The sequence below is a fragment of the Rhinoderma darwinii genome, chromosome 7 (genome assembly GCF_050947455.1).
Source record: "Rhinoderma darwinii isolate aRhiDar2 chromosome 7, aRhiDar2.hap1, whole genome shotgun sequence".
NCBI classification, from domain to species: Eukaryota; Metazoa; Chordata; class Amphibia; order Anura; family Rhinodermatidae; genus Rhinoderma; species Rhinoderma darwinii.
Genome location: NC_134693.1, coordinates 41,592,809 through 41,608,881, shown reverse-complemented (window position 1 = coordinate 41,608,881; position 16,073 = coordinate 41,592,809). Strand labels below are relative to the sequence as shown.

The following is a 16,073-nucleotide window of genomic DNA, read 5'->3' as shown; positions in this document are numbered from 1 at the left end:
ATCGGTTCTAAAAAATGTCCGAAATTGCCCCCCATTGATTTCAATGCGAGGCAGAGGCGTTTTTTTTTCCTGGGCGGCTTTTGACTTCCACCTCTGATCTCCCTTGAAATCAATGGGAGACAGAAAAAAAAACCATTTCTGAACTTTTTTTCTCGCTTCGTTTTTTGACCGCGGTCCCTGCATTAGCTTCAATTGAATTCTAATGCAGATTTTTTTTTCTGCCTGCAAAAAACTCTGTGTGAACAGGGCCTTAGTGAATCTGCTCCAATGAAAACTGTCGTGGAAATCAATAAACAAGAATACATATCATGCCACTAACAAAAGATTATTTCTGCAACTAAATTATTTGGTACTACATAATTCTAATATCAAAACCTCAAACTAGATAGAGATTACCCACCACCCGCTATAACGTAATCCTGCATCACACTATACAGCACCCCAACGCGCATTTCACAGAGGCTTAGTCAGCGGTGATCTCAATGGTGTTGACCCATCACCGCTACAGCCAGTGATTGGTTCCAGCGATCACATGTCGTGTCGACACATCATCGCTGGAGAAGGAAGAACAGAGACTGGCAGAGGATCCAGTAAGTGTCGGCACGGGAGCGACGGGATTGGTAAGGTGAGCATTCCCTCCTTTGTTATTTTATAGCATGTGTCTGGACAACCACTAAATTCCTAGTATACCATAATCAATAATGTTTTTTTTAAGAGCAGAAGCCATTCAATAGATCAGGATAGCCGATCCCTCAGCAGAATACAGACTATTTACATCATCTGATATTCTGCATATGTAGCATCAGTCACAGGCTGTCATAAAACAGCCTGTGACTTGACTGCTGGCTAGCGGCAGGGTAGCGTCAGGAGTCTGACTCCCTCATCTTTCCTGCTGTATTATGGTATTCCTATAATAGGAGTATATAGCGCATATATCAGTTTTATTTTACTTGTATATCTCCATTCATGTATAGCCAAGAGTCTAAATGATGCTTTTGATTAAAGCTGTAGATTTCATTCTTATATAGTTTATTTCAAATATTGTCCCCAAGCCCTGGATACAGGAGTAGGGGCGGTGGACCGGACAAAGGGGCATTGCAGGAAATCTGTCTGAGTCACTTGTCCTGCCGTCTGTACTGGCTTCCCGTAGTTTTTATAGAGTAATATAAATGTTTATGCACTGGAGAAAGATTATTTACTCGATAAGTAAGCAGCTCGGTTTATTTTCAGGTCCTGCTTGCGGGCTATTACATCTCATTTTCCCCATTTTTGGGAAGAAAAGATGTTGATATCTTACATTATATTTGCTGTAGTGCCTATATTACACCAATGGAAAGTGACAAAAGGATGGGGCTGTTCTAACTTTCTGGGTTTTGCCTAACAAACATTGTGCATCATGTATCAAAAAGGTTTCCCATATGAAACAATCAGCGTTCAGCTTTGTATCCTGACAGGTCCTCGAGGTAGATAAAAACGTCCCCTTTTTAAGTGCACAGTATACAGAACTAGTGCGTCATGTGATTACAGAACACATCCATATCTGGTCATGTAAAGCGTTAATAATATGTGATGGTCTCGTATATCACTGTAGCAAAGTTCTGCTTCTATATGATAACTGAATTATGATTACATTAGTCCTTCGTATGGATTGCATGTTCAGTTATCAGGATACGCATAAAGGAGATTGATATGTTACAGTATTTTCCTGAATTATTCAGACATCCGCTATACAGATCCCTCTGATGCTGTAGTTTGGATCATTATCCCCGCAGATTGTCCAGGATTGCAGGCGTAATATGAAGGCTAAAATGTGGCCGCATTTTGGCAATCTGAATGAGGATTTAGACTGCCTGAGAAAAGTATGCTTATATTCCTGGATTGATTTTCCATAGGAAACATTGTTGAAATTGTGGAAAGTATCTTTTCATGTATGTCCCCTTTCTGACGAGTCTTCTGCCTTAAAATGTTTGTCGTATAGTGGCGGCATCTTTAAGCCTATGGCCAGCTTTAGTGTCAGCATGAAAATACATGCCTTGTTCATCACATAATATAGGGGTTGTCTGGTAATAGGGCATATGGATCACTCGGGACCCCCCTCTGAGCCAGAATGGAGAGCCGCTATTACAGAGCAGCTCCCGTTTTGCCGGACTGGAGCCATTCATGTATTACTGACAGCCATTTATCTGAATGGTCACCATGTAATAGTGCATTTTCTCAGCAGCGGGCACTGCAGGGTTATTGTCTGACCAAAAAAAGCTTCCCCATGCAAAATCTGGAGACAATCCCTTTAAAGGGAACCTGTCACCAGCATTTTCGGTATCAAGCCAGCAATACCTTGTGAAAATGGGTGAAAAATCATTGTTAGCTAACCTATAAATATGTTAAAAGTCGGCTCTGTACCTTCAGTATTCCGGTTTTCAGTGGTCCCGCGCCGTATGCAAATGAGCACAAAAGAGTCAAATCTTCACTTGAAAAGAGTCAGGTTTTCATTCCTCCGGCGCTTCAGAGCTGGCTCCGCCTCCTTGTTTTTGATTGACAGCTCCTCACTGCACTGCACATGAAATCCCGCGCTTGCTCATTGACAATTGACAGTTATGCTGTATAACATACGACGACGAAAGGGGGTGTGTACACGCGCGGCGCATGCGCAGTTAAAAATTTCAGGATGAATGAAGCAGGGAAGGGTGGTGAGGCACGCATGAGCGAGATCTGAAATGCGATTTCGGCATTTAGTGTTGTACGGGCGGCGTACGTGGGCGGAGTTAAGATCGTGCGTCACTAAGCTAAATTTAATTACCATAAACGGCGGTAAAACTTTAAATGATAATATTTCGGGCAAGAGGAGGACGTGAGGAGAGAAGAACACATCAATCAACTATGGACAGCTGCGGCCACTACAGGGTCAGGACGTTTTATAAGGTAAGATGGTGATGACAGGATCCCTTTAAGCTTTTGCCTTTAAGTGAATTTCACACGACTCTTCTTTACCCTATAGAAGAAATCCAGAATGTTATTATTCATTGGGTAGTCAGCTACAACCTTTTATGGCTACTGCCCCACAACGGCATTGACTAGTACACAGTAACAACAGCGCTACCACTTTCGGATGCCATCTGAAGTTGTATTACAGAATTTTTGTGCTTGTTTACTAACATCAAGTTGTGTCTAAATCAGTTTTGACCTGGAGTAGATCCTAAAAGGAGAAATATAAAAGAAAGCTTTAGTCTTGATCTGATCTCTGTGAACGGTTGGTGATTTCTGTGGTTGCCGGCCATCTAAAAAGATACAAATTGGCACCTATAGTGGCAATACTGGCTCATAGTTCACATCATTTTGTCTGATCTCTCTGCTCACCCGGGTGCACGTCTCTATATATATATTCAGAAAATGAAGGTTTTGCCTCATTACCCTGCTACATTTGGGGTGAACGGTCTAATATAAATTATGCTAATAAGAACCAGCTGTCTAATTCAGTTGCACCACCTAGCAACTTGTTTTATGATACATATCTGGAGGCCTATGATTAAATGTGAAGGCAAGTGTACAGACTGCAGTTTTATATATACCATGGGAGAGATCACTTACTGGTTCTTAGTTACTGGTATTGTATAATGTCAATAAACTCAATACTCAACATTTTCCCCTGACATTCCAGTTCTCTGAGACATTTTTACACTTTTAGCAGTTCCTTAAGGCTGGGTTCACACGACCTACTTTCAGGCGTAAACGAGGCGTATTATGCCTCGATTTACACCTGAAAATAGGGCTCCAATACGTCGGCAAACATCTGCCCATTCATTTGAATGGGTTTGCCGACGTACTGTGCAGACGACCTGTCATTTACGCGTCGTCGTTTGACAGCTGTCAAACGACGACGCGTAAATTGACTGCCTCGGCAAAGAAGTGCAGGAAACTTATATACATTATATGCAGGACACTTCTTTGCAACGTAATTTGAGCCGTTCTTCATTGAACTCAATGAAGAGCAGCTCAAGATTTACGAGCGTCAGAGACGCCTCGCATAATACGAGGAGGAGCATTTACGTGTGAAACGAGGCAGCTGTTTTCTCTTGAAAACAGTCTGTCTTTTCACACGTAAATGCCTGCTATCGTGTGAACATACCCTTATACATATACCAACGAATATTGGGATCTCCCCCTTTACAATTGAAAATAATTCTGTTAATATAACAATAGACAGCAATATGATAAGAATATAGGCACTTCTTCTGGCTCCCTGAATAAATGGAGCTGGAACTCAGAATAGAAAATACAGGTCAGGGGCAGCTTGACCATTCAAACTTTAGGGCAGTGCCAAGGGCCTACATTTCCTTAGTCAGTTACAACATTTAGGTGCAGGGCCCACAGAAAAACAAATGCAAGTTATAAGTTCTCCTCAACTGCAATTTATTTACCCAAACCAAGTGTGTTATGACTATTGGGTTTGGTATGGGGCCAATGGCGAAGACAACCCCTTTTTAGGCCTCAATCACACGGCGTGCCCGTAATCCTGACCCGTGGGTACGGCCGGCCACTAACACCTGCTCCCGTACCGTGCTCCCATACAAAGTATACAAATCCGAAAAGTAGCACATGCTCCATATTTCCCGGCACGGTTCTACGGCACGGACACCTCTCTGTAGCGCTACGGAAAGATGTTCACGGCCAATAGAACCGGACGGGTCCGTAATTGTGGACCGTATTGCGTTTTTTTTTTACAGTCGTGTGCATGGGGCCTTAACTGTGTCATGGAACCTGACATGAGGGCTATTCAAATAAATGGCAGTCCGTGTTCTGCATGGATGCAGCAAGTTCGCCAGAGCGGGAGCTTCTCTTACAGCGGTTGTGTCCTGCAGACAGCGGGGAAGGGCAACGGTGAGAAATTTTATTTCTTCTGTATTGTAACAGGGAAAAAAAATCTGTAATTGCTAGACATTGAGGAATATTGATATTGGAAGTCTTTTTCCAAAACGTGAGACACTGCACCATAAACTGCACAATATACTATATTTATATAGTATACAATATTTAGACTTTATTCATTTTGTGGATTCAAAATTTACATGGGTAAATTAGAGTTGAAATCTGGTTTTGGATACAAAATGATTCGATTATTCAAGTAAAATACAAGAAAATATAACACCATCTCCTGGTTCAAGCAAGTGGTCTGCAATATCCATCAGCAGCTATAAGTGCTTCTAGCTGCCCAGTACAATAGGAAGTGAAATATAAAGCATATTTATGCAGCTTTATTGTTATGTGGAAGATCTAAATAGCAGGAAATGTCTTTTTCCATAGCATCCTTTTCTATGCCTCATCAGACCTCATTTGTGAGTCGGACCTTCTGGAGCCCAATATGTGATTAGACTTGTCATCTGTCATTTACTCTGTATTCATTCACAAGCCGGCATTATCGAATCGAAAACAATAATTCTGTAACGGAAATGTTTTTGGAATTTTTCATTATATATACCGTACTTCCGACACCTCTATGAGCACTACCCTCATTAAGAGCAATGTGATTGTCCTGAGTACTGGCAAACAATGAAGACAGACCTCGTTAAAAGCATATGTATCAATACTATATATCTATCTTCTTATGTACATCGTTTTTGTTACATTGAAATGAAAGGGATTTTCTGTTCTCAACATGCCAAAATTACTCCAAGGCCACGGTGACTACTCATCCAGAACATCCTAATCCTAATAACTGCAGAGCTCTTTCTCTGTAACAATGTGGGAGGATGATGTTCGGTTATAAAGGTCCGTTCACAGTTGCGTTTAGTGCCTCCATTGCGGGGCATTGACCATACCAATATTTATGATGGCAAGAATAGCCCAGCCTGGAGTATGAAACAACTCCTCACATCTTACAGTTCTTTGCAGAGTGCATATTTTTGCGTAAAGGGGTCTGCTTGGGTACATAGTTTAGTCACAAAGTCATATTTTCATGCAGTTTTTGTTTAAAATCAATGTTTGATGCAAAGTTGCATGAAGGTATATAAATTGTATATGCACATGCTGTGCTCTTTCAATGTCGATTTCGATAGCATAGTAGCTGTTTGCCGTGCGCAGTATATATTTTACACATTTGTGGATGATGGCCAAGTACTTTCAGCGGTTTTGAGAGCACAAGCTCTTGTTGATGTATATGCATGTGGTTTATATGAATTTTGCAAACCTTAGTGTATTATTTTTACAAAGAGGTATGGAAAATGGGGGAGGAGAAATCCTCCAGCTCACCGATCTAGTTGAATCAATATTGGATGCGCACGGATACTCGTGGCGGAACGTGTTGTAATAGAAGCTTTATTTCATTCCTTTAAAAGGTTCCAACTGCAAATCCGGATGGTTGAAAAACAGTTAGCCTATGTGTTTCAGACGTATTCCACGTCCTTACTCATGGCCTGTGGAATACGTCTGAAACGCGTGGGCTTACTGTTTGGCAACCATCTGCATTTGCAGTTGGAACTTTTTATAGGAATGAAAAAATTGGAAGACTTCTTCTTTATTACAAAGCGCTGGTTCCAGATCCTGTTCTTTTTGCTTGTATTATTTTTACTTGTTTTTTGTGTGCAAATCTCTACTTGTATGTGAGCTTTAGGCACAAATGTATGTTATAATGATTTTTTTTTTTATCATGTTTGTCACAAAATTATGTGAAAGTGGATATGGCTGCCAACAGCACGTCAAGACAGCGGCAATTGTCAAATTGTCTGATTTCAGGAACTATATAGGGTTTGCGGGGCACTTTTTTTTTAAGATGTGTAATTCCTGTGTTTTATAGGTTCCTTTTTTTTTTTTTCTTACATTTACAGATTTTTGTTCTCTTCCATACTGGTGATTTTATTAAGATATGTGCATGCAGACATAAGCATAAGTCATGTATGACACAAAATTGCATGATGGTGCCAGTGCTGAGTGGCCATTTGACAATGTGCCAGGTGTGTTTACTTTCAGCAACTATATAGGTATAGGGATTTATCATGAATCTTTATTTTGTAATTTAGGTTTTATTTGTACATGTCAAAAGTGTGAAATTTGTCCTGGCCACCAGAGATGCAAAATGTCCAAAAACCTCTATGGCGAAAGGGTTAATACATAAATACAATAAAATATCAAATTAAATAAAATCAGAAGGAAAAAAAAGCCTTCTTCCCCCCCCCCCCCCCCCCCCAAAAAAGTGCCTACCTCCCCAAACCCACACGCACAAATTTGAGACATTCTGTGTGACATGAACGCCTTTTACATGGGCGTCAGGTGCTGAGGCATTAGTACGTTTCTGTCAGGCAGAATGTACGTTACGCCAAACATAAAACAAATACCCCCTGCACACCAACTTTAGTCTGTTCTACTACAGCCCCATCTACTTTTTTCGCCATTAATAAAAAAATTCTTGTACTTGCATGATTAGCCCTCACCTTCAGATGCTGTGTCTAAAGCTAGGGGAGGGAGATACATTTAAAGCTAACATAGGGTCTTTGTTCTCTGCGCTATATCGCTGTCATACGTTACACAATGTACACATTTGACAATGCTATGTGCAGTAGAATTCGATTATTTATTTGGGAGGTAAATATAATTTATTGAACGAATTACTCTAAAACATAGCATGAAAAATTTGGAAAACCTGTATTTTTTTTCCGGTTTCTAACCATTTTTCCCTAAAAAAAGACCCACAAAATGAATTCATATCAGCTCCAAATGTTTATTTTTTTTTTACTTATTCTAAGCGTTATTGAGAAATAAAAAGCCAATGAAACAGATATACAGAAAAGAAAAATTATGGAGATTTAAGGGCAAAAAAGAATTTTAAAATACTCTTATGGCAAATCACGTGGCACTGCAGGTAAAGAGGCATTGACATTCTGCAATATTAACAGGTGGTGAAGTCAGTACGAGATATGAAATAGAGATCATCTGGCACCACTTAATGTGTATCAAAAAGAAAAACAAAATTGTTGCGCCAAATCTTATGTATCAAAACAAATAATTTCAACAGGGATATGGGTGGTGGAGGGTGCCAGCATGGGCCAGGGGAAAGGAAAGGAAGACTGAAATGCCTATGTGTCCCTCAAAAATAGAAACCACATTTTTTTTAGTAGAAACAAAAATAAAAGACAGCTGATATAATTCATAAATCGTTATATTTTTATAGATAAGAATAAAGGACCTTGGTAATCACTGGAATAAGATGTATAATAATAAGGCTCTGTTCACATTCAGTCAGCGGATCCGTCGGGTGCTGATAGTATCTGTCGTGTAACAAATCCGTCACAGCTTAAATCTAGTTTTTTTTGTTGCTTTTTTTGTTTTTATATCGGAAAAGGAAAACATAATTCATAACGCAGATGTGAACTCAGTCTAAACTTGTCAGGTTTCACTTTGATAGGAATCTAGTTTTACGTGTCTGGCTTTTGTTCCTTACCACAACTGGAAAACAGCCGTTACCTTTTCTGAGAACTAAAATCTGTAATGTGAGGATATAGGGATGTAATATTTTGACGTCTTCATCTTTAGACTGAGCTTTTATCTCTGAAAGTTGGGGTATGACCCGCCAGGATGGTAGTTCTATTACTACGTATTTATACAATATTGTTGCTTGTTGCATGTTCCTTGCAGAGATATAATTCAGGGGTCGCATTAAAAACACTGGGGTTCTAAAGTATTAGAACTGTCTCAGAAAAAAATTGTCCTTGTTGCCCATAGCAACCAATCAGAGTCCACATTGTTCAGTGTCGTTTAGAAAATGAAAGCTGAAGTCTGATTGGGTGCTATGTGAAACTGGGCCATTTGATATGATACGCGAGGCCTAATATTTTGTATAAAAAAAACCTTTTATTTTTTATTTTTGCTATGTTACTACAGCTGTTTTCTGTCATTTTATGCCATACATTGTAGTAAAGGGAAACCAAAAAAGTAGGATTTACATTGCTAGCTCCCAGAGTACATCTGTGTTGCCATACCTTCTATATTATTTATACAGTGGCATGACTATGAATAACATACATGAAATTAAATATGGAGGGGGAAGTGGGAGGAGAAAGCAGATGAGTGACCGGGCGACCAGAAAACAAAGCTTCATAGATTTCAAAATGGCTGACAATGGCTTGTGTCCCCAGTTTCAATTGGTGCAAACCTAAGAAAAAAGGAACAAGCACACATTAGCTCATGTACTGTAATCTAAAAAAACTAAAAAAAAAGGATTTAGCCCATTTTCATTCACAGGTCATTGTGACATGTCAGAAGTTTTGATCGGTGGGGGTCTGAGCACTGAGACCCACACCGATCGCTAAAACGAAGCAGCAGAAGCGCTCAGGTGAGCTGCTTTTCTCGGAAAGCTGAGCAGTTGTGTATGGGCAAATAGACTTTCTATTGAGCCCACCGATCACTATGTCACTATAACATGTCAGAAGTTTTTTGAAAGTTTAGTTGCCATTTAAAGGCATACGGAAATACAGTAGGGTCTGTATGAGGTCTAATAGTACAGTAATCTCCACAAACTTTCAATAAGAACGACAATATCAAAGGAAATTCCAAAAGATATGAGATTAGCTGGGCTGAAGAATGTCTCCTTAGAAACAGAAAGTACAAAGTAGTATTGAATGAACATCCTTTTTATCAAAGTTTCATTACTGCTTCCTTTTTTGTTTTAGACATTATGTTACAAATAAGGTAAAAACTTATGTTTTATTTTATTTGGTTTTTACTGTTTTTAACTCAACATGTAAATTATTTGTTTCTATGATTATATATATATATATATATATATATATATATAGATAGAGAGATAGATTTATGTAAATATATATATGTATATAATTCCCAAATGAATAGATTATGTGAAACAGGATATATCACCACCCAAGTGACCAAAATTATAAAATTATAGTAGATCTGGATAAAATGTATAATTTCAAATGTTTAATCGCATAAAACTAAAGTCATATACACATAAAATAGTTCTAATATATGTCATTATCTAAACATGATAAATAGTAGATAAGTAACAGGCATGCAATAAGTTAGATATGTAATATGATAGATGGTGACATGGCATAAAAACTCGTGATAATAGCGCAATGCAAGTCCTGCTTGGAGATGAATATGTCACGACAGACAGTAATATTCTATCTTACTGTGTATCGTGATATCTTCACCTACGAGCAGGACTTGCATTTTGCTATTAGAATTAGCTTAGAGGCCGGTAATTTCTTATAAATATCCAATAAAAGTGGACATCTGGAAGGGGGTGAATATTTTTGGGTATTACTGTGAAAATGAATTAGTTGGGCAAAGAGGTTCTGTTATGTTTTACAGTATTATGAAAGAACACATGTACAGGCGTGATAGAGGTTGCAGTTCATGAAGATTAGTCACAGGTAAACAATCCATCAACGATGAATATACTGCATCATCAATAATAGATTACATGATGTCTTTGCGCTAAATGGAGAATTGCGTGAACCTCTTCGTCTTGTCTGCCCTTGACATGACAGTTGATACATCACAATATTTTTTGTGTTTTACAGGACAATGATTCCAGTTACTGAATTCCGCCAGTTCTCGGAGCAGCAGCCAGCATTCCGAGTCCTCAAACCATGGTGGGATGTGTTTACGGATTATCTGTCTGTGGCCATGCTTATGATTGGAGTATTTGGCTGTACATTGCAGGTAATCACTTTATTAATCTGATTGTTATGTCTCCGCACATGTTGTAGGCAGCGTTTATAGGTTGTATTCTCTCATCCCACCTACTGTCTGTCTCCCCAATACCTTTAGACCGTAAGCTCTTTAAATTAGTGCTCTCTCATACTGTATCTGTCACTACAATATCTGTTCTGCTTTTCCATGACAGCAGATGGTGATGTGACATGGGACCAGAAAACGAAAACTAAGGAATATGCTATCCCTTAGGCTATATTCACAACAGCGTCATAGATTCCATTTGTAACAAAATCTATAACGCTGTGCCGGATCCGTTGAATGACAGATACGAGCGGCAATTGTCAAAACTTATAATGGGTCCATAGGGGTTCTGTCAAGGTTGCCGTTGCTTCGATGGGAAGTCTAGCTCTGCATACTGTACTATTCTTGCGGTCAAAAGTGACAGAACCCTCTACGGAGGCTCACAACGGCAGTGTGATCAGAGCCTTAAGAAACTGTTCATGGTTTCCAGCTATTAATATAAAAAATTATAAATACAATGTCCTTTATTTCACGATTTACAACATTCCTAGAACTATAAATATAAACTTGTATCTAGAAGGGATGTAATCATACAGATAACTAAACTGGAAAAGTTATGAGGATGGAATGATGAGGGGTGAAGATAAGAAATATGGTGCAGCTCCGAAGGTCAGAATTAGCGGCAGCATTAAGTGGTTAAGTACAAAAAGCAGTGGGTGGAGATTTAATGTAATATTTCGAAAACTCCTAATTATTTAATTGTTATAAAAGGGGTGCGTTGTTATGCTCGATATGAACCTAGGAATGCAGATGAATAGTACTTCTTCTAGGCCAGTGTTCCCAACCAGTCACTTGGATTCTGCAGTTATAGCTCCGTCTGAGGAGCAGAACAACAAAAATACCAGAAGCGCCGGTTCCGTTGCACGGCGAACATCATCGGCGCCCGACGGAACCCATTGACTTTAATGGATTCAGTCGGGTTTCCGTTAGGGTGTCCCTGGTTTTACCAGAAACTATAGCGCAGCATGCACAGTATTTTCATCCAGATGTGAGACAGAGGCACCTTATGAAGCCTCCAACTCTATGTGAATTAGGTCTAATTCACTATTGGTACCGAGGATGTCATAGCAATACTAGAACCTGGTACCACGGCCAAGAACATATCACTATCAATTAACACTGGTAAGAAACATGTCACTTGGTCATATGCTTAAAGGGAATGTGTCGCTAGAAAAATATATATATTTTTTTAGTTAAACAGTTAGTATATAAATGATTACACATTGTTTTAATTTTTTTAATTTTTTCACAAGTCAGGAAATATTATAAATTAGATTCTAATTTATAACATTTCCATGTGCTGGTCACTAGATGGAGCAATTCCCAAAATTGCAGCATTGGCATGTGGTAAAGCAACCTCATTGCTTTATGCTGCAAAATTGGAGAAGACACACTCGCTGTAGTGTCCTCAAACAATCCCCCCTCCTTTATCCTGGCTAGTGCCAGGAGAAAGGAGGGGGTTGAATGTTCAAACCTCCTACACTGTGTGACGCTATTTTTTGAGTGAATGCACAGTGTAGGAGGATTAGATACAGTGGTAATCAGACCGTATAACACGAACATACACACACACCACATGCACAAACATAACTTACCTGCTCCTGCCGCCGCTGTCGCCGCCGCTGCTGCCTCCGCTCCTAGTCCTTGCGTCTGAACATATGGCCGGAAGACGCGACAGGAAGTAGTCGTCTTACTGTCCGGCTGCGGCTTCCGGTCCACATGAAAATGGCGCCGGATGTCGCTCTGCCGAAGACCTTCCTTTTGGTCTGTGTGGGAGCGGCGCATGCGCCGTTCCCACACAGACGGCGTACGCTATAGTGAATGGAACGGCTCCCGTTCGCATTCTCTATGGGGATGTATGTGCCGTATTCCATCTCTGTATGTGTTGTTAATAGACAAATACAGAGATGTAAAAAAAAAATGGCAGCCCCCATAGAGAAGTAAAAGAAAGAAAAAAGTACAACACAAATAAATAAAATTGATTTTAATGACATACTAAAAGCAATAACATATATAAAAATAAATTTTTCGTGACACCTTCCCTTTAATAGACTTTTGCACTTTTAATATTTAATGTAGCGTAAAACCATCTGTCTTATTCTACAGAAGGTTGGGACCTCGTCTCTAGGCAATACAGCGCTCTTTTCATATGGATAAATTTTCTTCTCGTACTCCCCTAGTTATAAGATACTTCACGTAAATTAATGATTATGTCTGACTTTTTTACAGATAAGCATTTACATTGGAGGTTTAGAAAGCAAAACATGAGAATGGATCCCAGCAGAGGAAAACATTTTGTTTCTAAGTTTATTTTTCCGGGATCCATTCCCATTTTTGGGTGAGAAAGAAGAATAGACATCCTTCTGTGACTGAAAAATGTATTCCATACTCCTGAATGGGGTTGGTTCTACACTATGTGCATGGATTTTTGCAACAGATCTGCCACCTGTGAATAAACCCTTACTGTGAACAGTTGCAAGAATTACCTGCATTGATTACTGATACAATGTATTCTGATTGATGTCTAAGTCACAATTATAGACAAATACAATCTAACTAAACTAATAACACAGAGAGTGGTACTGTTTTGGGGAGAGTGTTTTGACGCTGTTTTGTATCAAAAACCGCGCCAAAAAACGTCCGAAAACTAAAAAGAAGCGTCATGCCCTTTCTTCAGGCGTTTCCGTCTCTGACCTCCCATTGACATCAACGGGATGCAGAGAAAACTGTTTTCACAGTGTTTTTTTTGCCCGTGGCGCTCAATGGCAGGAATTTTGAGACAGATTTTTCCGCCTGCAAAACAATAAGATTTGCACAACGTTGAGGAGGAATTATGGACCATTGCTCGTTGCAAATGTGTTTCGGGTCACCAATATTTCTGGGATGTCTTGCGTGCACAGTCCTCTTCAGGTCACACAGCATCTCGATAGGGTTAAGGCCGGGACTCTGACTTGGCTATTCCAAAAAACAAATCTTCTTTTTCAACCATTCTTTAGTTGATTTACTTGGGTGCTTTGAGTCATTGTCTTGCTGCATCACCCAACTATTCAGCTTGAGGTCCTGGACTGCTGCCCTTACAGTCTCCAATAAACGGTTTTGATACACCTCTGGATTAATTGTTCCCTCAATGATTTCAAGGCATCCAGGCCCTGAGGGAGCAAAGCAACTGATGCTTCCTCCCCTATGCTTCACAGTTTTGATAAGTTTTCCTGTTGGTTTTATTTGTTATTTTTCCTCTAAACACAGCTTTGTACATTTGTGCTAAAAAGTAAATTTTTTTGTCTCCTCTGTCCATAGAACATTTTCGCAGCATTGTGGAACATACAACTGGTGTTGAGACAGGCCGCAATTTATTTTTGACTGTAGCGGCTTCCTTTTTGGTGTTCTTCCATGAACACCATATTTGTTCAATGTTTTTTTTCTAATAGTGGACACATGAACAGAGGTTTTTGCCATTTATAGAGTCTTCACTAGCTCTTCTGCTGTAACCCTTGGGTTCTTTCTCACCTTTTTAGGATTTCCCCGTTGTGCTATAGAAGTAATCTTAACAGGATGCCCACTCCTAGGGAGAGTAGCAAAAGTCCTGAATTTTCTGCATTTGTAGACAATTTGTCTAACCATAGACTGATGTACACCCAGGACTTTAGCGATGCTTTTGTAGCCTTTCCCAGCTTCATGCATCTCGATAACACGTCTTTTGAGGTTTTCTAAAAGTTGTTTGCCTCGAGGCATGGTTCACACTTACCAAATTATTTTTAGAACAGATTTGTCAGTAGCCAGGCTTTCTGTGCCTTTGTTTAAGGGACGCAAAGCACCTGTGAAACCCACACTTCAAATCTCATCTCCTTAATTGAAGCAACTTTTTCTAATTAGCTCTTTAAGAAGTCTATAACACAGAAGTTCACTTAAGTGGGTTTTACACTGGGCGATTATTGGGGAGACGAGTGTTCATAGAACACTCGTTGCCGATAATTGCCCTGTGTAAACAGGGCAGCGATCAGCAGATGAACGAGCAAACGCTTGTTCATCTGCTGATCGTATAGTTTTAAAAAAGTAAAATGTTGTCGGCGGCACATCTCCCTGTGTAAACAGGGAGATGCGCTGCCAACTGTAAAATCCGTGGTCACTGACCACAAACGCCTTCCATCCAGTCGACGCCCTTCACTCCAGAGATGTCTGCGCATACGGCCGTCCTGTTCCACAGTGACCACCAGGGTGCGCACGCGAGCTCAGTCCAGACTCAAGAAGCAAGAGCGCACGCATGTGGGAGATTTAGCTGATAGCTCCCAGAGCACCCTGGGCTATAAGAAGGTCTCAGCCCCTTCCGCCCACACCTGAGCGTTGTTGTCGTATCCTAAGTTTGGCTTGCAAATGGTCCCCTAGTGTTTCCTGCTCCCAGTGTTCCCTGTTCCTGTATCCTGTAACCTGTATTCTGATCTAGTGCCGTGTTGAGCTGTTGCGGTGCTGTGCTTTATACCACGCCTGTCCTGCTAATCCACGCCTGACGTCTACCTGCTGCCTAGTCCCAGCCCAGCCAAGCCTGCCTTGCTACTGTCCGAGCTGCCACAGGTATCCTATATGAACTATAGACTCTGACCTGTACCCTGTTGGCCAGCTGCCATACCGCCAAGGCGGTACGGCCCTGTGGGTCCACGAACCTTACGTGACACCAACATGATAATAATGTATGGGGACGAGCGATCGGTGTAACGACCGCTCTTCCCCATCCATAGCTCTGTGTGACAGGAGCAAATGAGCACCGATCAACGATGTACCGATTATCGGCCAGTGTAATAGGGCCTTTACTTCTCCCGTCAGTGTGGATGTTTACTCAATGTGCCCAATGAAAGACATGAACAGTCCAACTCTCTGTGTGTTATTAGTTTACTTAGATTGGTTTTTTTCTATAATTGTGACTTTGATAACAATCAGAACACATTTTATTAGTAATCAATACAGAAATCCAGGTAATTCCAAAGGGGTCACTTACTTTTTATTGCAACTGTACCCTTACTGTTGCTTTTCTGGTTTACTTATGAGGGTGTTGTCATTGATCGATGACTTCAGAACAAAAACCTTTCCCCGCTATATATTTGTATATCCATAAAAAACATAAATATCCATAAAAACTGAAAACATCTGATAACTGGTTAATTAAACATTAGTTTCCATCTGAATTGAATTATTGCTCCATTAAAATGTACTTCAGCCAGTGGATAATTTAAGGAAATTCCATTGTGGCTTCTCATCTGAAATTGTAATTCGTTTATTTGTTTCTTAAGGCCTTTCCTTGTTGCCTTAGAAACAACATTGGAAAATGTTTA

General features: G+C 40.0%; 1 protein-coding gene across 1 annotated transcript in view; it reads left to right on the top strand.

The window, feature by feature from the left end:
- LRRC8C (leucine rich repeat containing 8 VRAC subunit C) overlaps nt 1–16,073 on the top strand; it is a 47,813-nt gene that overhangs the window by 22,314 nt on the left and 9,426 nt on the right. The window contains exon 2 of the mRNA XM_075833245.1: nt 10,533–10,674. Within this exon, the coding sequence (XP_075689360.1) occupies nt 10,537–10,674 (138 nt within the window). The 5' untranslated portion in view covers nt 10,533–10,536. The remainder of the gene's footprint in view (nt 1–10,532; nt 10,675–16,073) is intronic.